The following is a 23,091-nucleotide window of genomic DNA, read 5'->3' as shown; positions in this document are numbered from 1 at the left end:
TGAGTTTCTCTCAGTGCTGTGGACAGAATCAGCTTGGTGCCTCAGCCCTCTTTCCCTCCATCTTTTCTTGGGTAACTTGGGTTCTTCTCTTTTCCCTGGGAAGCCAGAGCCCAAGTGCTCCATTCCCAGGTAGAAAGTGCCCTCTAGGGCCAGGGAGTGTGAGGGCAGAGGAGGAGGCACTGGCTGGAGAAGGAGTGAAGGCCAAGTCTGGAAGGGAAGGAGCTGTCGGTTGGCCAATGAGGAGTGAACCCACTTCACCTTGACCTGCTGGACTGGGACAGCACAGGACACACAGGTATTTCTGAGTTTGAGCGTGAGTGTGTTTCTTCTTCAAAGCCGTCTCCCTGCAAAGGGGCTGCAGTCCACTAGATGGCGTGTTAAGACCAGATTCCCTCTCCCCTAGACCTGGGACTTCCTCCCTCCTACTCTTATATTCTCCTCACCTGGCCCGTCCCCAACTGGGAAGGACTTCTCTGCCGTAGATCCATTCATGTGAGTTCGTGTTTCTTGGTTGTATTATCTTTGGATCTTATTCCCCTCGCCTAAAAATGGGGGTTGACAGTCCTTCGTTACAGGCTGAATGTGAGGATTAATTAAAGGAGACTGCATGTGCAAGTGTGTACACAGGAGGCATTCACGGAAATTGCATTGCTAGGTTCACAGCAGAAAGAGGGTGTTGACACCTGTGGTGTGTTGGGACCCTGAGAAGCCAGAGCCAGCTGTTGGCCCTCAAGAGCCCACAGGATGGTGGGGTGGAGGTGGTTGGGGCCCCATGCAGTCTGGCTAGGGGTGGTCTGTTTGCAGAGTGAGTAGAGTCATGTGAAGAACTGTGTCTCTCCCAGGGCCGCTGCCAACACTCTCCTGGTCAGTGTCCTGGGGCCACGTGGGGATGCTGCCGTGGATTCTGGTCTTCTCCGCTCTGGGTCTCCAGGCCTTGGGTATGTTTTCTTCCTCTGGACTGAAGAGCAACCAACCGAGAAGGGTCATGCTAAAGTCTCACCAGAGGAATTCTTTAAATGCCTGTTCTCTCTTGGGGAGAAAGAACATTTAAATTGTTCTTAGAGCACAAAACGTAGAGTCTGTAGACCTGGGTTCAATCCTTGCTCTGCTTCTAATAATGATTTTGAACAAATCTTCAGCTCTTTAAACCTTAATCTTCCTACCTGAAAATTGAGATTGTGACCTTTGGAACTTTCTGTGAGCATTAAAGGAGATATGCACAGGAAAAACATAGCCCTTGGGCAGTAAGAGCAAATGGAAATAATGATTATATTTTTATTACTATGATGTCAATCAACCTAACCTATGACTTGGGTTTGTGTTCGTCAAGAAGAGAAAATTCCTTGGGGGTCGGAATGTCCATCAACGCACCTGCCCATACCCCATGGGCCTTCCCACGGGAGAGTGGGTACAGCAAATGACCCCCAATTCAATCCTGGGGGATCTGGCTTGATCCATGCAGATAATTCTGACCCTTTCTCCACATGCTCTTCCCAATGCTCGGGTAAAATTCACACAGCAGAGGACTTTGTGGTTTTGAAGTGATTGAATACATTTCTGGGTTGCTTTTTGCCAATTGTGTGTATAGATGCAGCTCGTGAGAAAAGGATAATATTTCCCACTCCCCAACCTCACCTGTTTAAACAGGGGGATTACAATTACCTGGAGATGATTTTGGTTTTGGAGGAAGAGTCATGCCACCTACTGTTACTATAGGTGGTTCTTTGGTCAGCCCAGAGGGGTTTCTTGGGCTCTGGGATTTGGAGAGACAGAGGGGCAGTAAGGGGTTGGGTGTTTCTGACCAGAGCTCGTGCCACGGTGATGGCTGGTACTGGAGCTCTCTGAAGGAAGACCAGTACAAAAAGGGAACATTTTTTTGCAGGTGGTTCTTCCTGGAACAAAACACAAGCTAAACAGATATCAGAGGGGCTTCAGTACCTGCTTGGCAACATTTCCCAGCTCACTGAAAAAGGCAAACCAGGTCTCAAAGGTAAGGAGAATTGGGACCTGGCTGGGGTTTTTCATGTGATTGGAAATGCTTCTGAGGGCTACATAGCTGCATGTGACCGGGATGGGGCAAATGGGGTTTAAATGCAGAGAGTAGCTCTGGCAAACCACCTGCACAGATTGCCCTGGGTCTTTGGGTGTAGGAGTGGTCCTGGGAGGAGACAGAAACCCAGGAAGGGGAGAAACAGCCTCTTCAGACATGGAGCCCCAAGCCTGAGGATGGACACCTAAACTCTGTTCCTCAAGGAGTCCTGAGACACAGGGGGAGACACAGCCCCTGTTCTGAGGGTCCCCCAGGTAGGGAAGAGATGTAGCCCCTCAGAGTGTACTCAGAGCTACAGAGGTCAGTGGGCATCTCTGGGCTCTCCCCAGAGATGAGCAGGTGAGATTGAGTTGCTCCTTGTAGTGGGGGGCCTGGGTCAGAGCAGGGAGGGAGCTAGAAGATGGGGTTTGTCCATGGTAGGGGGGTCCCAGGATGGCGGAGCTAGTCAGAGGCAGGCTCTGTATTGGGGGTGAGTGTCAGTGAGATAGAGATACAGAGGTGAGCAGAGGAGGGTGTAGGCTTTTCTCCTCGGGCATAGTCCACACCTGCATGTGCAGCCCAGGTGGCTAACAGCAATGATGAGGCAGATGCACCAAGTGGTGTCCCCCTGGCTTGCTCCTCCACAGATGCCTCCACTATGGTCTCTCGCAAGGCGTGGGGAGCAGAAGCTATTAGCTGCAGCACTCAACTGACCACACCAGTGGATGTCCTTGTCATACACCACATCCCCGGACTGGAGTGTCACGACCAGACTGTCTGCAGTCAGAGACTGCGGGAATTGCAGGCCCATCACGTCCACAACAATAGTGGCTGCGATGTGGCCTACAGGTAAGAGGCTGGGCCTGGGACCTGAGGCGTGTAGTCAACATTGCTCCCCTAGGGTGCTTCTCCTGTCCCATCCCATCTTAGTCCTCATTTTCTGGGTTGTAGTTCTACAAATTTTATAATGAATAAAACATTAAAAATTCCCGTGAAATTCCAAACTCAGGAATTTTCTGTGTGGTCCCTGCCTCTGAGATCTCCCAAAAGGAAGCAAGAAAGGTTAAGTAATAACTCCTCTCTACCCTCCTCCAAAACTGGCTTGCATAGAACAAATCATAGGCTGGAGACAACCTCCTTAAACATGAGAGCATTTGCTCTCCCGATAACCCTGTGTGGTTAGTAGTTAAGTCTCGTCATCTGTATGTTACAGAAGGGAAATCTAAGGTAGGGTGCGCTGTCTGATTTCCTCAAAGTCACACAGGCTTGAATGTGTGGAGTCTAAGTTGGCCCAAACGGTCTCTCACCCGTGGCATGCTCCACCACACCACATGCAGAGGCTCTGACCTTGGTGAGGTGATCATCCATCTGTGAGTCCTTGTGATCACCCTAGTAGGTCCTTCTGATGCCTGGACCTCATGCCCTTGGCCCACCTTTGACTTTGGTTAGCAGTGAACAGTTCCTGAGTGTGATGATAACTTTCTAAATACCTGATGTGTCTCTCTGCTCTCCTGCAAAAAGCCTGCCCTCAGCCACTGATAGTGACAGGGAATAAATGACTCCCTGGCGGACAGCAGGTGATGGACAGCCTTCTCAGCCCTCATCCTTCTGACAGACAGTTCTAAAGTACATGTGTGTAGCTCCTCGGAAGACCACAGGTCAGGCAGGGCCACTATAAGCCCGCCCAATTTCACACACTTTGCTGGGTTTTTACCTTCTGTCTCACTCTCATGGCTTTCAGAATCCCATCCCAAATAAACTACCTGCATCCACTTCCTTGTCTCAGGTGCTATTTCATGGGATGTCTATGTAGGACAGTTACCCAGCAGGGAGAAAGCAAAGGACCGTGCAGGCAGCCTGCACTCTGGAGAAAGGAGGAAAGCCTTGTTTAAGAAAGTGTGGAGGTCGAGAAAGACCTTCCATTGCATGCTTGGGTTGGTGATAGTTACTGTGCAGAACCCCTTCTCCTTCTGGGTATGTGGAATGATTTATATAAAACTTCAGCATCTGAACATGGGAAGAGGTCGAGAGTATGGGAGTGAGTCCTTCTGAATTCTAAGGATGAGTACATATAACTTGATCTTTCCATTGTCTGGTAAAAGTCCCTGCATATTTCTTTTAGTAAACATTGTTTGAACCCCTCTTCCTTTTGAGGCCAGATATGTGGTTTCCTCTCTCAGGGATATGCTAAGTGACAGCCATTAAGCCCGTGTTTTCTTGCTCCATAGCTTCCTGGTTGGAGATGATGGCAGAGTGTATGAAGGTGTTGGCTGGACTGTCCAAGGTGTGCACACTCAAGGCTACAACAACATCTCCCTGGGCTTTGCCTTCTTCGGCACAAAGAAAGGTAATGGTGACTCCAGCTGACCTTCCCCAAAGCGTTCTCTAATCCTTTGTCTCAAGGTATCCTTGAGACATCTTTGTCTCAAGCACCATTTCATGGGAAGTACTGGTCTACTGCCCTGCTGTCTTCACACCCTTGCCATATTTCTCTGAAGACCCGCTCTGACTTGGAATTCTCCCTTGACTTCATGACATGATGTTGTGAAGTGCCTTCTCCTGCTGCTCTGGCTTCTCTTGTCCTCTAGCTATCTTGTGGCTCCTCTTCCTTGACCTCTAGCCATCTTGCAAGTGGAGATGCTAACCACTTGTTTCTCTGCAATCCGATTCTCCTCCTCTCTTCTTCAAAAGACCTGGGCACCAGCTGTCACCTCCATGTCAATGAGGATCACATCTTCCTCTCTAGCTCTGACTTTTCTGTAGCTGAGGTTGTGTTTTCCAATTTCCTGCCAGGCACCTCCTCCTTCTATCTCTTATTCCTTGATTTTTAATATGTTTTTATTTTACTTATTTTTAAAATTTGAGTCAGAATCTCATTCTGTTGCCCACATTGGAGTACAGTGACATGGTCATGGCTCACTGTAGTCTCATTTTCCTGGACTCAGGAGATCTTTCTGCCTCAGCCTCCTGAATAGTTGGGACTACGGGTGCATGCCACCATGCCCAGCTAATTTTTTTGAGTTTTTATAGAGACAAGGTCTTGCGGTATTGTCAAGGCTGGTCTTGAACTCCTGGGCCCTGCCCTGGCCTCTCAAAGTGCTGAGATTACAGACATAAGTCACTGAGCCTGGATGATTTTTATATATATATAAAAAATCCACTCTGAGGTCTCTAATCTTTGACTCCCTTCCACTTCTTTCTAGTCTGTTGCTCTAAATTTCCCTGTCACATGCATCCTAGCATACATGCATCCTAGCATACATGCTCCAGGACCATTCCTTTGAATTTGGACAACTTTCCTGTTTTCAGAGATCTTCCATGCCTAGTTTCTCATGTTCACTTCCCAGTACCCTTTGAGAAAGTCCAGGTAGATGTCACGATCCATTTTATACACAGGTGCAGCCTGAGTTTCAGAGAGGTAGATGATCCAAAGTGTCATAGTTAGAAGGAAAGGAATCAGAGCATGAGTCCACATCTTCCATTACCAGCTCCAGGGTGGTTTCCCCAGCATGCCAGAGGACTTTTGTGTTCAGCTTGTTTTTCGTTTTTTTCCCATGATTACTCATTGCCACTTGTGAGCTTGGGATCTTGAGCATGTTACTTCTTGGAGCCACGAATAATGGAGCGAATCCTCGCATCTGCCTCAGAGGTTTGTGGTGAGGATCAAATGAGTCAATGCAGGTAAAGAGCCTGACACATGCCCAGAAGGAGCCCTGCTGATGGGAAACCCTGACCTGGCTAGATGAGTGCTCTTGAGCATGGTGCTGCCTTTGAGCTCTTTCATGGAGAGTGGGAGTGAAGTCTTGGCAGGTGTTTGGGAAAGGACTTCATCCTGAGCCACTGCGAAACCTGTGCAGGCAGATCCTTAACTTTCAGGCTCTCCAACCTGGGATATGGCCTGTTCTCCTTTCCTCTTTGCCAACAGCAAGTAGGGACCAGCAGGAGGAGGTCTGTCCTCCCACAACAGACCTCCTGAAACTTAGGCCAGCCCAAAGTTTCCCACAGATTACTTGATTACTCTTTCTTCCAGGCCACAGTCCCAGCCCTGCTGCCCTGTCAGCCATGGATGCCCTAATCTCCAATGCTGTCGAGAAGGGCCACTTGTCATCCAGGTATGTCCAGCCACTTTTTGTGAAAGGCGAGAACTGCCTGGCTCCTCGGCAGAAAGAAAGTCTGAAGAAGAGAGGTGAGACCTTTTACCCTGCTAAGCCTCCCTGCAGACTCACCCCCTACTAACTCTCAAACACCGTTGGGAATGGTCCTCTTAATAGGGCTCTCATTGGTTCCTTCTGATAGGTAACTGGTCACTCAACTCTCGGAACCATTAGGGTTGGCAAACCTTGGGAGGAACCCTCCAGGCCACCTCTCTATCCCCCAGATTCCTAAAATGATAAAGTCATAGCATGATGCCTGGTGTCATATATATATATATATATATACTCATTTCTTCAATCACTCAACAAGTATTTACAGCTAACAGACCCTGAAGATATACCAGGGAACAAAACACAAATATGTCTGACCTCATGAAGTTTCACTCTAGAGGGCAGAGAAAGACAAATAACAATAATAAACAAACAACATATTTTTATATGCTATAAGGTGAAAAATGCTATGGAGAGAAAAAAGTATGAAAAGGGATCAAATATGCTTCTACACATATTTATATGTTCATATGTTTGTACATATGTGTTCATGCACAAGCACACATTTTGAATACAAAATCCAGACCAACTCTAATAGACTAAAGTGCTAAGAAAAACTGAAGTCACCATTTATACCAACTTCAAAGGAAGAGTTTAACATAATTTGGGTAATGAAAGGTAGACACTATTTTAGGTTTAACAATCAGCAACATTAAAAACAGTAATGATAATAAGCACTTTCAGCCTTTTCTTGGGCTTGAAAAAACTTGAAAGAAAATTTTCTCTATTAAAATAAAGTCACAAATACATTTAATATCTGCCTTTGGGCTGGTGCCATTCATCAGTATTAAGGATTGCTTACACTGACAGGGTTTTAGGGATTACAAGTGACTTTCAAAGATGCACTTTCAGAATACAGCATCCATGTCTCACTGCTGGGACATGATCCACTCTCAGGTTCCGCGGTCAGGATCAGGGTGGGAGGTCCCTCTGGGCTCTGGGGTGTTGAGGACGCCTGAGTGTTACGTTGGCCTTCAGTAGTGAGCTAGCTGACATGGGTGGGCAGCGTGGATCCTCCATTTTTTTTGCCACTCCTCAGTTTGCCCTAGCATTGTCCCGCGGGCTGCTTGGGGGGCCAGGGAGACCCACTGCCCCCAGATGATCCTTCCGGCGAAGTATGGCATCATCATCAATACTGCGGGGAGAACCTGCAACATATCTGACGAGTGCCGCCTGCTGGTTCGGGACATCCAGTCCTTCCACATGGACAGGGTCAAGTTATGTGACATTGGGTACAAGTAAGTGGACCTGAGGACTGTGGGCTTCTCTCTCCCTGGGGGCAGACTCTGGCAAGGCAATGGAGATTTACTGAGAACTTACCATACAAGAAGCCCTTGTGAACACTATGTGGATTCTTCACACAGCCCTGGGAGGGTCTTAATTGGAGATAGCTAAGTAGTGGGTGGCCATTTCCCCAAGCATGTTCTCCAAACCTATGTGCCTTTTAGGGGTAGTATATTGACATGACGAATGCCAAGACTCTGCTGAAAAGACATTAGAGGAAGTATAAGCTTGCAAGACTAAGAAGCCTGTGGAAAAACTAATCGAAAGGTTGTGTCTTGTTGATGTAACTGCCTCCGGCTACTCAGAGGCTCAGGCTGTGTCCTTCAGTTTGGCCACAGCCTGAAGTGATTCCCCCTAGTATTAGACTTATGCTGCTCCTCTGCTTCTAGAAAATGTCAACCTCCTTTGGGAGAATACCTTCCCTGTCTGAAGGCAGGGGGAGAGACCAGATACAGGAAGTCGCCAACATGCGAATAAGTTCCATTCCGAGAGCACCTTTAATTCCAACAAAGTTAGCCTACATAACCAACAAACACAACTGGTCATATAGTACTGTTTATATTTAACAAGCTATTCTGACATCTGATGGAGAGTAATAATACATAAAAAACACAGGTGTGCATTGCTAAAGTTCATAATTTGAAGGTTTGTATGTAGGGGACTTACCATAATATCTTCTTTTTTTTTTTTTTTTTTGAGTTGGAGTCTCACTCTGTCGCCCCAGACTGGAGTGCAGTGGCCGCTCCCGGCCACCGCAGCCTCGACTTGCTGGGCTCCAGTGATCCTTCCGCCTCAGCCTTCCAAGTAGCCGGAACTACAGGCGTGCGCTACCATGCCCGGCTGATTTTTTGATTTATTGTAGAGATGAGGTCTCGCTGCCTGGGCGGGTCTCGAACCAGCGGGCTCAGGCAATCTGCTCACCTCAGCCTCCCAAAGGCATGGGATTACAGGCTGAGCCACCGAGCCCGGCTTTTTTTTTTTTTTTTTTGAGAAAGCAGGATTTATTAAGAGGACGGAAAAGCTCCCACAGTGGGAGGGGACCTGAGGGGGTTACCCTTGATATCTTTTGATTTCTCTAACACCAAGGTCTGTGATTCTTTAATAAAGAACATATTGACCTAATGGAAGAGGAAAAAATATTTTTCTCATTAGGTATTATTTTGATGGGTCTCAATATTCTGTGACAGATTTTTGATCAAGGTGTTTCCATAAAAAAGCACTGATTTTAAATGCTAATAAAACTGCCACATGTACATACACTAACAAATGGTCCACAAAACAAGTAGAAGTTTCTTGACAAATGCTTTCAGAGCTAACACATAAGACATCTGGAGTTAGATTCCACCTAGTGTCCTATCAGAAGCAATCACACTAAATTTTAAGTTTTGAAACAGGCCACTGCTGGCTCCTATGGCATATGTGTACACATTAATAGACGGAGCCCCTACCTCTAGGGGCATTCATGGCTTGGTGAGGGGACCTGGATTTTAATTCCTACTGTTCCCAAGTCAGGTACCTTTGTGCCGGATGTAACCTGCATAGCCATACACAGTAGTACTGCCTTACATGAATTTACCATCACTTGGTGCATGTTTCTGGGTGGAATGTCCCTCCTCTCTCTGTCCCCATTATAGTAGCAGCCTTGATAGAGGAAGAAAACGTTCCCTCCAACATTTATTGTCTATCAGAACCTACCAAGTGCCTTGCTAGGTCCTGCCATACAGAATTATTCATAGCATTGCTCTCTTTAATTAAAGTAGATATTTGAAAATTGATTATAAATTTGGAAATTATAAACTGGAAAGTGGTAGAGGTGAGGGGAGGTTCACTTTTCCAGTTGAGGTTTCAGAGAGCGCTTACCTGTCCCTTGACTTTTTTTGGTGTCCCCTTCTATTAAAACTTCCTGACTTCATTTTGTTACCTTGAGATGATTTGTAGTCAGGATCAAGCATTCAATTACTCATAAGGTGTAATTCATTGAACACGTGGTTGAGTGTGCACTCTTGGTGGGCACAAGGCCATGCTCTGGGAATGCTAATCAGGTGCAGCACAGATATGATTCTTGTCTTCTTGGAGCTAATACTTTAGTGAGGAAGAAAAACAATTGGACAAATAAGTCCTAATAGGGTACCTTAAATGTTATGATAGAGGACATATGGAAGGTAGACAGAAGGCTTAGGTTGCTGAAGGAATAGGTGTGAAGGTAAGCACTCCCCAAGGGAGCATCAGATTATATGGGGCCTCCTGGGTGAGTGGGAGCATGTCAGAGGAGGATGTGGGAAGAGCGTTTAAGGGGGAAAGGGCTTCTGTGGAAAAGCCTGAATTCCAGCCTGAGAAAGGTGCCTTTGAGGAGCTGAGAGAAGTTTACCAGGGCAGATGTTGATACCAAAGAGGGGTGTGGGAGAAGTGAGGCTGAGGAGGCAGACAGGGGCTGTATCATGAAGGATCTAGTAACTCAAGCTGGGGAGTGTGACTCAATGCTGAGGGACTGATAGTAGAGTCTTGGCATGACAAGATTTGTAGTTTAGAAAGAACAATCTGGCTGTTGCTTCAGAAATGAATTGGACGGAAAAGGATAAAACTGGAGGCAGTGGGATCTCAGGACTGTGCAGTACTCCAGGCAAGATGAGGTGGTGGTATGACTAGGGCTGTGGTAGCAGTCATGGAGGAATTTGAGAGATAAGCGGAGGTTAGTGGTTAATGACTAAGGTGCAGGGTAGATCATGGAGAGTGATTGGGAGACACCTCTGATAAACCTTGGCTAATGAGTGGATGAAGTGAATGAGCCGATGCTCAGATTGCCAGCTGGGACCAGTGGGTGGGTGGAGAATGGTGCCTTTCACTAAGATGAGACACCAGAAAGGGGAACAGGTGGGGAAAGGTGAGTCCAGTTGTGAATTTGTGGACTTCCAGGGATGGCAACTGAAGCCAAGGATGTGGGTTAGTCAATCCCAAGAGAATATGTCGAGTGAGGGGAGAAGAGGGCTTAGGATAGCATCCCAAGGAACCCCACATTTAAGAAAAGGAAACAGGATGGTGAGGTTCAGACAGGGAGCAGCCAGAGAAGAAAAAATCTAAGAGGGTGTGGTGTAATGGAAGCCAAGGGAAGAAAATGTTTGGAAAAGATAAGAGGGTTGACAGGGTTAAATGTACAGAGAAATCAAGTTAGGTGAGGTCAGAGAAGTGTATATTGTATTTAGTGGTAAGGAGGTTCTGGGTCACCTTGGGGGAAACAGTTTCCTTGGGGAGGTGGGGAATGACTTAGGATTGAAGGCTGTCATTCTCTTTTTTCTTCGTTGGCTGTGAGCTACTTGTGGACAGCAGTGGTGTGCTAGAGTCAAATGAACTTGTGCCAGCTCATGAGAACTGGTTGTTTGAGATTCAGTATTTTGAGATCCAATTGTCAGATTGTTGGTAACCTAAAATAAGCCATAGTGGGAGTTTTATACCACAGAAGTCAGCAAATGCTGTAAATTGGAATTCTTTCTCCTCACTTGATCTCCTCCATTTCCCCAAGCTGGTTTACCGGCACACCGCTATAACTCAGTGTTTAGAATGTAATAGATTACCAAAATCTGATGAGTAAAGACACAGATAAATTAATGAATGAAGAGAGAAACAATCCCAGTGCCTCTCTTTCATGCTGGTCTTCATTTCCTTGTGGTCCTCTAGCTTCCTTGTAGGCCAGGATGGCGTCATTTATGAAGGCGTGGGCTGGAATGTCCAAGGCTCTCACACTCCTGGCTATGATGACATTGCCCTGGGCATCGCCTTCATGGGCACCTTTACAGGTGAGTGGACACTTTGGGTAGTAGGGTCATTGCATGGTATTGGAGGGGGAGCATCTGACATGGAAGACAAAGTCCCAATCTCAGGCATCCTTTTGGTGCCTGCGTATGCTAGACTGGCCCAGCTTCAAATTTGACACTTAACTCAGCTGAGTGTGACCAGAGGTGATTCTCAGACAGAATGGTCACCTACATCTATTTTTTTTTGAGTTGGAGTCTCACTCTGTCGCCCAGACTGCAGTGCAGTGGCTGCTCCCGGCCACCGCAGCCTCGACCTGTTAGGCTCAGGCGATCCTTCCACCTCAGCCTTCCGAGTAGCCAGAATTACAGGCACGCGCTACCATGCCCGGCTGATTTTTTGATTTATTGTAGAGATGAGGTCTCGCCAAATTGCCCAGGCGGGTCTCGAACCCGCGGGCTCAGGCAATCCACTCACCTCAGCCTCCCAAAGTGCGGGATTACAGGCTGAGCCACTGAGCCTGGCTTACATCTACCTCTTTTACACCCAGACAAATGTCTCTCTCCTCCAATACCTAAGGGACATGCAAGGCAGGGGAAAAGATATTTGTGCATATTTTCATGGTATCTTGGTCCGCAGATGCCTCTCCTCTTGGTTACTATGGCGGCAATAGGGGGACACTGTGCCTTATATGCCAAAGCCATGATGTGAACTAGTCTCTGCATTGAGAGTGCATACTGCAAACTGTCATGGCTGTTATTGAATAGATTTAGGGAGTAAAAGTTGAGTTGCATGGATATATTGCATAGTGGCGAAGCCCTGGGCTTTTAGAATAGGATACACTGTACCCAATAAGTAGTGTTTCATCCCTTACCTTCCTGCCATCCTCCTACTTTTTGGAGTATTCAACATCTATGGTTCCACTCTGTATGTGCATGCGTACCCATCGTTTAGCCCCCATCTATAAGTGAGAACACGAGGGCTTTGTCTTTGTTTCTGGATTATTTCAGTTAGAATAATGGGCTCTATGTGGCAGCAAAAGGTGTGATTTCATTTTTTTAATAGTTGAGTAGTATTCCATGGTATATATCACATTTTCTTTAGCCAATCGTCTGTTGATGGACACTTAGGTTGATACTATGATTTTACTATCGTGAATAGTGCTGCGACAAACGTGAGTGCAAGTGTCTTTTTCATATAATGCTTATTTTTTATACCCATTATCGGGATCGCTCAATTGAATGATAGTTCTGAGAAATTATTGAGAAATTACTGAGAAATCTCCACAGTGTTTTCCATAGAGGCTGTACTAATTTATATTCCCATCACCATTGTATAAGTGTTCCCTATTCTCTGCATCCTCACCAACATCTATTGTTTTTTGGCTAAATAATAGCCATTCTGACTGGTGTAAGAGGGCACTTTATTGTGGTTTTAATTTGTTTCCTAATGATTAATGATGTTGAAAATTTTTTTCATATGTTTGTTGGCCACTTGTGTAATATGTATTTGTTTGAGAAATGTCTGGTCATGACCTTTACCAATTTTTTAAAATGGGGTTATTTGATTTTTCCTTGTTGAGTTGCTTGAGTTCCTTTTAGATTTTTGGATAATAGTCCTTTGTCAGATGCATGGTTTGCAAATATTTTTTCCCATTCTGTAGGTTGTCTGTTTACTCTTTGATATTCTGTTGATTATTACTTTTACTGTGCAGAAGCTTTTTAGTTTAAGTAAGTCACATTTACCTACTTTTGTTCTTGTATTTGCTTTTGAGGACTTAGGCATAAACTCTTTGCTTGAGCCATTGTCTAGAGAGTTTTTCTTAGGTTTTAATTTATGATTTTTATAGTTTCAGGTCTTACATTTAAGTGTTTTATTCATCTGAAATTGATTTTTGTGTATGGTGAGATATAAGGACCCAATTTCATTCTTCTGCATATGGCTATCTAATTTTCCTAGCATCATTTTTTTGTATAGGGTGTCCTTTCTCTGGTGTATATTTTTGTTAGATGCGCCAAATATCAGTTGTTTTTTTATCTCTGAGTTCTCTATTCTATTCCATTGATCTATGTGTCAGTTTTTATCTCAGTACTGTGCCGTTTTGGTTACTATAGACTTCTAGTATAATTTGAAGTCAGGTAATGTATTACTTCCAGCTTTATTCTTTTTGCTTAGGATTACTGTGGCTATTCAGGCTTTTTTTTTGCTTCTGTATGAGTATTAGGGTTGTTCTATTCTAGTTCTGTAAAAAAATAACTTTGGTAATTTGATAGAAGTTGCGTTAAATCTGCAGAATGCTTTGGGCAGTATGGTCATTTTAATGATATTGGTTTTTTTTTTTTTTTTTTAAATCTATGAGCATGGAATGTTTTTTCATTTGTTTATGTTTGTGATTTTTTTCCAGCAGCGTTTTTTTCAGCAGAGTTCCTTGTAGAACTCTTTCATATCCTTGTTTAAATGCACTCTTAGGTATTTTATTTTATTCTTTTAGCTATTGTAAATGGAATTGAGTTCTTGTTTGATTTTCAGCTTGATCATTATTGATGTACAGAAATACGACTGATTTTTGTGCTTTAATTTTGTATCCTGAAACTATGGAAGTCATTTATCAAATCTAAGAGTCTTTTGGAGAAGTCTTTAGGGTTTCCTAGGTGCAAGATCATATCATCGGTGAACAGAGATAATTTAACTTTCTCTTTTTCCAACTTGGATGCCTTTTATTTCTTTCTCTTGCCTGATTTTTCTACCTAGGACTTTTCAGGACTGTGTTGAATAGGAGTGGAGAAAGTGAACATCCTTTTCTTGTTCCAGTTCTTAGGGACTGGATTTTTGTACCTATTCTTTTTGTTTTTGAGTTGGAGTCTCACTCTGTTGTCCAGGCTGGAGTGCAGTGGCACACTCACAGCCACCCCAGCGTCGACCTGCTAGACTCCAGTGATCCTTCCACCTCAGCCTTCTAAGTAGCTGGAACTAAGGTGCACGCTAACACACCTGGCTAATTTTTTATTTATTTATGTAGAGACGAGGGCGCTCCAGGTTGCACGGGCTGGTCTCGAACCCGCAGGTTCAGGAAATCCACTGGACTCAGCCTCCCAAAGTGCTGGGATTATAGGATGAGCCACCAAGCCCGGCCCATTTGTGCCTATTTTTACTGCATCTTGATCAGCAGATGCATCCCCTCTTGGTTACTATAGCAGCAATAATGGAGACACTCTGCCTTATATGCCAAAGCCGTGGTGAGCTCTGACCTGCATTGAGAGTGCACACTGCAGGTCGCCATCTCTCTTTTTATTTATTTATTTATTTATTTTATAGATTTAGGGGGTACAAGTGGGGTTGAGTTGCATGGATATATTGCAAAGTGGGAGAAGTTCTTAGGGGGAAGTTCTTTCAACTTTTCCCTGTTTACTATGATGTTGTCTGTGGTTTATCATATGGCAATTTATTATTTTGAGGTATTGACCTGGTTTTCTTTCTGTCTATAGGGTGGCTGCCAACGATAACATATACTAGCTTGGTGGGTGGTGGTGAGTGTGGGGTAATGTCTGGGAGCATGTTCTGTCCTGGGAAGGGTGCCCTGGAATCCTATGGGTAACGGGTTGCTGTCTTTTGCAGGTACTCCGCCCAATGCCGCGGCACTGGAGGCAGCTCAGGACCTGATCCAGTGTGCCGTGGTCAAGCGATACCTGACTCCCAACTACCTGCTGGTGGGTCACAGTGATGTGGCCAAAACCCTGTCTCCTGGGCAGGCTTTGTACAACATCATCAGCACGTGGCCTCATTTCAAGCACTGACGGGTTCCTGGCTCCTCCTGAGACGGCTCTCCCTCCCCTGTTGGCCTCTCTTGTCCTCACCATCCATCTACCCAGGTTCAACACCTTGTGTCCCCTCCCCTGCCAGCCCATCCAGTCCCTTTTTTCCCTCAGGTTAGGATGATTATGTCCTCTCCTGTTAACATAAACTCCAGGGTCTCCCTAAACTTCATAGCTGGTCACTCACAGTCTTCTGAGTCTGAGCCCAGCCTTCTTCTCTCCTCATCTTCCTCTCCCCTGGACACCCACCTCCTCAGCCAGGTGAGATGATTAGCTGGCCCATGTTGTGTTTCTCTTTCCCTCTGTACATGCCCCTTTGCCTGGAAGACACCCATGACCCAGGTCAATGTTCCCACACCTACTCCCTGCTCATACCCGGACTTGTACATATTTGGAGGCAGCCCTTCAATAAGATGTGTCCATTCTTTCTACTGGATTGTGAGTTTCTCCAGCAGCGGAACTGTGTGGTTTATTCATCTCTGTGTCTTCAGTTTCTCAGATGCATCTGGATTTTAGTGGGTGCTACAAATGTTTGTTTGTTAAATAAATGAATGAATAAATGAATGAGTGGGTCCAAGTCCCTGTTCATGTTACTAGTTTGTTCCATCATCCCCTCTTTAGGATGAGGCTTCCTGAACAGTGCCCCCATGCTACCAGCATTTTCTCTGTTCCTGTTCCTTTCTAGTCTAAGAGACATGAGATCAATACAATACCAGCAGAAAGAAACAAGGTGCCTGATGGATGTCAGAACTTCAAATAACCAGGATCTACTTACTCCAATATTTTGACAGCTCAGCAGCTAAAATCAGGAGGGGTTTGCTTACTCCAATGGTATGTGAATACAAAGGACTATGTGGTAAAGTCTGCAGGAAACTGGAACAGTCTGGGTCTGATGACTCTCAAAACTAGTCAACCAAAGCTCCCTTCTAGAAGAAAGACTCAGGGGAGAACTTCTGGCAACAGACTCTAATACAGGCTGGGGATGAGAGAGAAAAAGAAAACAAAACTTCAGATAAAAGTGAGGGAAGGCAATGGAAGCAAGGGGCTCTCAGAATATGAACCACCACATTTTGAACACTTATTTGACAAAAATAATAGAAGAGGGAGCACCAGGGTGATGAAACTAGAAAAGGTATTCAAAACCAGACATCCCATTTAAAGTTCAGAAAAGTTAATTTTAGATAAAATAAACAACGGTGAAGAATTGAGGTCCAACCCCAGTAATTATTATAAGGCAAAAATAGAATCAGAAGCAGAAATAAGAGAATAAACGTATTACATAAAGACATGCTTGTGGATGAAATCTATAAATTAATATTTCAAATTGAGCTTTTTGATACAATATATAAAAGAAGAATTTATGGGAAATATAAAAACTCAGAAGTGGGGTAATGAAACTCAGGAGAGAAAAAGAAATAAAAGAAACAACTGTTTCAGAAAAGATCAGTAAAAAGAAAAAAGTTAAAAGTGAATAAGCATAATAGATGATGCCTTAGAAGAAAAGGATACAATGCAGGAAAATTCTAAAAGTAAAAAAAATGTAAAGTGACATAAAAAAAATTAGAGATAAAGTGATAAATATAAAAGACCAGCAAAGAAGATGCACAATACATATGAGTGGAGTTCCTAAAGAAGAAAACTTAAAGCAAGGGAGTAGAACAAGTATTAAATCTACAATCTAGAATGACTTCCTGAAATAAAACAAATTTTTAAAAAAATTGTCTTTTTTAGATTTTTTTATTTTAAAGATGTGGGGTACAATTCAGAATTAGGTATACAAGTGGTCATTGTACAGGTAAATTTTGGTCCTCCCTTTAGTGCCAACTTTGCCTGGTTTGAGATCAGGTACCCTTATTGATGTTTTGTGCCCCTGCTTCCCGTGGCAGTGTCTGCTACTGACAATACCTTTCTTATTGTATTATGGTAAATGTTCCAGGTCCGCTTATGAGTGAGAACATATGGTACTCAGTTCTTTGTTTCTGCGATAGATCACTGAATATGATAGACTCTAAATCCATCCAAGTTGCTGAGAAGTTCATAATGTTGTTCTTTATGGCTGTGTAATATTTCATCATGTATATGTACCACATTTTTTTATCCAGTCCAGTTTCGATGGGCAAAATGGTTGGCTCCATGTTTTTGCTAATGTGAATAGTACTGCAATAAATATGCATGTGCAGGTATCTTTTTTTGCAGATTTAAGTTCCTCTGGGTGTATTTCCAGAAGAGGGATTGCTGGGTCATATGGAAGCTCAATTTCTAGTTCTTTTAGAAATGGCCACACTGATTTCCATAGAGGTTGAACTAGTTTGCATTATGACCAACAGTGTAGAAGTATTCCTTTAAAGGTCATCTTTATAACAGAAAAGATTAACTAAAAATGACAAATGCAAACATATGATCTACTTAAACTAATGACTTTTAAAGAAATCAATTTTTAAAAATAAAAATATCCTTTGGGCATTCAGAAGAAAACAAAAACAAATTACTGAGAGAGAGAGAGAGAGAGAAAATATCGTCAGACTTTCTGACAACATTTAGGGCTGGGGAAAATAGAATTACACATTTAAAATATAAGGACAAATGTGATAATGTGATACAAGGATTTTATGTTCAACTAAATTGTCTTTTAAGTACAAAGGTCACAGACAAACTCTCATCAACATGCAAGAACTCTGGGAATATTATTTCCATGAGTCCCTTTTTAGGAATTTACAAGAAAATGACTTTAAGTGACCAAAAATAACTGGAGAGACAGTGACATTATGACTGATGGTGAGCATTTCACATATATTTTTCTGTAGAATTAAGACTAAATGAGGTTTATGAGGAGGAGAGCATAGTATGTATTGGTTATGAGCTCTGACAATATAGTATTTGGTAGAACAGTAAAAAAGTGGGGAGAGAATGAGGCAAGCATCTGAAAATTAGTTTTTAAAACCATTTTGGTAATCATATCATAGAAACAATATTGATATTACTATTATAAAAAATGTTTAGTGTGATATGTGGAATCAAACAAATTAGTAATTATGCGTTATTCTAATTTCATCATCCCCAACATTTTTGAAAGTAGGATTCCAATTGTGGAAGAAGAAAATACAGATTAACATAGAGAAGCTTAAATAACATGCTGTAGCTCTGAATATGAATTAAAAAAATAACTGAATGAACTCATTAATGAACATATTGGCTATTTTGTCTTAAACTTTTTACCTTTGGTCACTGATGAGGCTTAGAAACCTGATCAACCTGGTAGGAACAAGCATCCATAGTACCTAAATTATGATCTTAAAATTTATTTCCCAGTAAAATAAACTAAGGGTTCTTAAGAGAAATGACCAATTCCAGCCCTGGGATGGCAAACATATAAGTTAAAACATTTTATCATATCAGATAGCAATGAAGCTATCAGATATTTCTCATATTGAATAAAAAAGATTTGGGAAGTTTCCACTGTCTAATGGGAGAATTCTAACATCTACTGGAAGAATTTCAATGTCTATATTCCAATGCATCAATGGCAACAAAAAACTACAGCACATCTAAACTTATTAAGTTTAAATCTAGACATTCATAATAAAAAAACAACAACAACACAAAAAACCCTAACTGTCACCTTTGGAAAATGCTAGGGGGCCACCTGAATCCACTTCCTTATGAAAACTTGTAAAAAAGGGAAAAGAGAAAAACAACTAGCCTGCCTTTCCTATACAATTGAATAACCAGATAGTAGGGAACTTCTAGTAAAAGTACCCTAATAAATACATGAAAAAGTAATGGTAGAATTGGAATATCACCACCCTGTAAACCCTAACGAAAGATCTAGGCATTAATGACTGTTAACATCATATACACCCACTTCCCAGTGGATTAAATGTCTATGGACTCAGGAGAGAGCCTGTCCTTTCCACCACTATATATCTAGCTGCTGGTTTGTAGTAGCTGCTCACTGAATATATATTGGCAAATGGATGCATGTTGACTTCCAAGAGTCAGGGGAATATCTTAATTTCTGATATTGTTTTATTTGCAGATCCAGAATGTTATTGACTTGATGGGCTCTATCTGCACTGAGATCCCACAGGTTATCACGGGAGCTGGTGCTAGGCTGGGGAAGTTTTGGAGTGGGAGGATAAAAGAGTCAAAGGGAAACAGATATGGGTCTGAAGCCAATTAGGAAAGAGCTGAGGAATCAAAGTCCCATGATAGTCCATGAGAGGGGATGTAATAACTTTTATTGGATCCTTTCTGTGTACACAGAGTCAATGAGGGCTCATGAATCTTCACAATAATTTTGTGAACTAAGTTCTATCATGTCCTCTTGTCAGCTGAGGAAATAGACTCAGAGAGGTTTATAAGTTTGTCCAATGACATAAAACTTATGGGTGCCAGTTGTTAAGATGGATCTGCCACCTGGGCATATTTTATAGACTTCACATCTTTTGAAAATTACACCATGGCAAGCTCTCTTCAGATTTCAATTTCTTTCTTAAATGTTGACCAGAAGTGAACACAATACCCCAAGGGGCCCCAGACTCAGGCAGAGCTCAGTGGAGCCATTATTTCTCATATTGCAGTGTACACAAATTATATATGGTGATATATATGAAAATGTTTTGTGAATGATACAGTTCTCAATTGATACTCATAATAGTTAATTATAAGGCATAAGACTATGTCATCTGTTTTGACAGTCGTATTCTTCTAATCATTCTCAGTGATTCTGCAGATAGAGAAAACTAGGTCTTCTAAAAATTAGTTCTAGAAATCCACATTTCAACCATTGTGCCACACCAGACCCATTTTAGAAAATCTAGTCTGTCCCGATTTAGTGTCATCGTAAGAGTTTCAGTCTTGAAATATTTCAAAATCTCGATTTCACAATCTAATTTTTGCTCACTGGTCACTCACAGCTCTGCGTCATCTGGAATTATGAGTGGCACATCTTCCATGCCTAACTGCATCCTCCCTCAACATTCCTCCAGTAAGGAATCCCCACCACACTTGCCAGATGACGTGTGCTAGGTCCTTCTGCCTAATCACCTAACCATCATAAAAACCCTGGGAAGTAGGTACTATCATGTCTGTTTGCTGGTGAAGGCACCAAGAGGTGCCCAAGAATTAACCTGGTCAGAGCAGGGGCTTGCTTTGAACCAGGCCCCTGAGTGGGTGCAGTGCCGGCTTCCCCTCATCATTGCTTCCTTTTGTGATTTCACCAGGGCCACCGGCTTCATCAGGCACACATTTTTGCTTTTATTTATCAGTCACAAACATAATGACAAGTATTGCCATGTAGCCCATTTGATCTTATAATATTGTAGAGGGAAGGAATAATGGTTGGAACCTGTGTATACAAAAAAAAAAGGTTGGTTACAGCATATGGACTGATTGAAAATGTTGGCAGCTAGGTGCAATATGTATATACACACACGCGTGCGCGCGCGCACACACACACACACACACACACACACACACACACACATTGGGGAAAAGCCACCTGAGCACACAGTGAGAAGGTAGCCATCCACAAGCCAGGAGGAGAGCCCTCACTGGAACCCAACTGTGCTGGTTTCCTGGTCTTGGACTTCCAACCTTCAGAGTTGTGAAAAATATGTCTATTGCTGAAGTCATCCAGTCTATGGTATTTTATTATGGCAGTCAAACTGACAAAGACACGAATACATGTCCATTTAAAAAATTTTAAATCTCCAGTGTTATTTAAAAAATAACACTGACCAATTTAATTGAAAAGTAAAACTAAAAATAAAATGGAGGGCTAATAAAATGTATCTCCAAGCAGCTGGATTGCAACCTCTGCCCTGTAGGGTGGTTGGCATGCTGGTCTAGTCTCCTCCATTTTGCTGTGAGTTCCTTGAGATGGGGGATCCTGTCTTGTTCATCTCTGTATTCCAAGCACCTAGCCAGGACCTAGCTCATTAGATGTGTGTAATTTCTGGAGCCCCTTTCAAATATTGCCTTCTCTGAGAAACTCACTTCCAAGGTCTTCCTTTTAACCTCCTTGACCCCTGGATCTGTATTCTCTATGGAAGACTCTGGGAGTTCTGTTGACACTGTGCATACCCTTCTATTAAATCTGACTGCTGAACACCCTGCTTTATGATTGTGATGTCTCTTTGTCACCCCTATATTATGATTGCCTCGATGCCAGGCTCTTATCTGTGGCTCTACCCTCAATGCTTAGCACAGTGGTGGGCAGTGCCTGGACCACAGTTTATGCCCAATGAGTATATGTTGAATAATTAAGGCATAAATGGGTGATTGAACACACAGATGAACACTGGGTCTGCTCACTTCTGTCCTATGATTTTGTTCAGAGCCACTGGCCATGATTATGTATAACCACATGACATGTATTATATAATTTTATATAACCACATTATATAAGTGTACATATAATTAATTATTATGTGTGCCATATGTAATGCATTTGTCTGAGGTGGAAAATAAAATAAGAGAAAGAGAGGAAAAGGAAATAGGATCAGGAGAAGTTTGGCAGGGAGAGGTGAGGGCCAATAGCCAAGATTTTCCTGTTGCTACTGGCTATCCACAGAGGGGAGTCCTTTCTGCAGGATCTCACTTCATCCATGTAGTTGGCCTTTGCAGAGCTAAGGGGCTCAGGGTTTATTCCAAACTTTGCAGGGTTAAGGGGCTCAGGGTTCTGGCCCTTAGACCCCTAATACTTAGGAGCCCTCAACTCTAGTTGCCTCCTCACGAAAACCAAGGCTCACAGCTAAGAATGAGGGGACATGGAAGGTAAGTTCTTTTAGGGACGGGTGTTTATTTGTCAAGAAGGGAGGCAACTTTTCCAGTGTATAAAGAGGCAACCATCCTGATGGTTTGGTGCTGTTTTGGTCACTGAGTTGGAACTATTGAAGTTTCTTCAGATGGGTTAATCAAACACAGAACAAAACAAAGTAAAACAGGTTGACTTGCATACAATCGCAGCTCTCTCCCCATCCCCAAGACAGAGTGAGACTATTTCTCTTTCCATCTCCACATGACATCCTGGAAGCTTTTCTCTTTCTAGATAGTCATCAGTGGCCTTTGAAACTTGATTTAACCTTCCCTGCCATCCCTGAGATGGTGGTAGGACATTGTGACATCAGACACACTAAGTGATTGTCCCAGTTTCTCTTCTGTAGCTCTGAAGGATCAGAGAGTCCTGGCTAAAAGTGCCCATTAGACTCATGGACATGAAAGCTGGGTTCTAGATTTGGCTTTTTAATTTTTTTCCCTTGCTTGCTTTGTGACCTTGGAAAGTTTTTTCCTTCTCTGTGCACTAGTATTTTTTTTCCTTTAAAAAGAAGAGTTTGAACCATTTCTAGAACTGATTGGAGTTTCAGTTTCTGTTATTATGAGCCTCAAGGGAACTCTTCTGAATCCAGGTTTACCTGCTGTCCCACCAGCAGAAGAACCCCTGTTCTATCCTGCACACTGATTCCTCACCACAGGGGTTTGAGGTCCAGGTGGAGTCACAACCTCTCAGAAGTGGACTTTGAGACTAACCCCTTCAAGAATATATTGCAAACCACTCTCTCCTCATCTTCTCTTTTCATTCCAGGTCATCTTCCAAGGAACTTTATCAAGCCACAATATTATCTGGCACTGTTGACTGCAAACTTCCTGACACTTTCTAATGCAGAAAGGCTACAGCATCTCGTCTATGGCTATACCACCCTGAACACAGCTGATCTCATCTAATACACTTTATGTCTACTCATCTCCCTTGTGTCTCTTGTGCACCAAAAGTTATCAGCATACTCATCATGACCCAAAGATATCTTCAGACCATTGTCCAGCCCTCTGAGCTCAGTCTAGACCTGGACACAATCACCCCTCCACCCCTCTGGCCTCTAGGCTGATCAGTACTCATACTAAGCATACTTCCATTATTTTGGTTCTTTCAACCTTCTCAACTCCAAATGCTTCCCTCTGATTTCACCTCAGCTGTGCCTAGTCACAGAGCTCATCATTGCTGGGAACTACAACA

The 23,091-nt window shown here is 43.3% G+C and overlaps 1 protein-coding gene across 1 annotated transcript; it reads left to right on the top strand.

Moving 5' to 3' along the window:
- The first annotated feature begins 889 nt into the window (after positions 1–889).
- LOC103266282 (peptidoglycan recognition protein 4) lies at positions 890–15,059 on the top strand. Its single transcript, XM_008063898.1, has 8 exons — positions 890–938; positions 1,883–1,981; positions 2,677–2,878; positions 4,258–4,376; positions 6,060–6,215; positions 7,274–7,472; positions 11,191–11,309; positions 14,881–15,059. The coding sequence occupies exons 1-8, from the start codon at positions 890–892 to the stop codon at positions 15,057–15,059; spliced, it is 1,122 nt and encodes a 373-aa protein (XP_008062089.1).
- The last annotated feature ends 8,032 nt before the right edge of the window (positions 15,060–23,091 follow it).

Source organism: Carlito syrichta, unplaced genomic scaffold (genome assembly GCF_000164805.1).
Source record: "Carlito syrichta isolate Samal-C Ts95f unplaced genomic scaffold, Tarsius_syrichta-2.0.1 Scaffold307129, whole genome shotgun sequence".
Taxonomy (NCBI): domain Eukaryota; kingdom Metazoa; phylum Chordata; class Mammalia; order Primates; family Tarsiidae; genus Carlito; species Carlito syrichta.
The sequence above is the reverse complement of the archived record's forward strand: the minus strand, read 5'-3'. Positions and strand labels throughout refer to the sequence as shown.

What these genes read in the sequence shown, in the direction of transcription:
- LOC103266282 (XM_008063898.1), top strand. Translation starts at nt 890, where the DNA reads ATGCTGCCGTGGATTCTGGTCTTCTCCGCTCTGGGTCTCCAGGCCTTG. An exon ending in TCTGGGTCTCCAGGCCTTGG is followed by an intron (nt 939 to 1,882) that starts GTATGTTTTCTT and finishes ATTTTTTTGCAG; the next exon opens with GTGGTTCTTCCTGGAACAAA. An exon ending in AGAAAGTCTGAAGAAGAGAG is followed by an intron (nt 6,216 to 7,273) that starts GTGAGACCTTTT and finishes GCCACTCCTCAG; the next exon opens with TTTGCCCTAGCATTGTCCCG.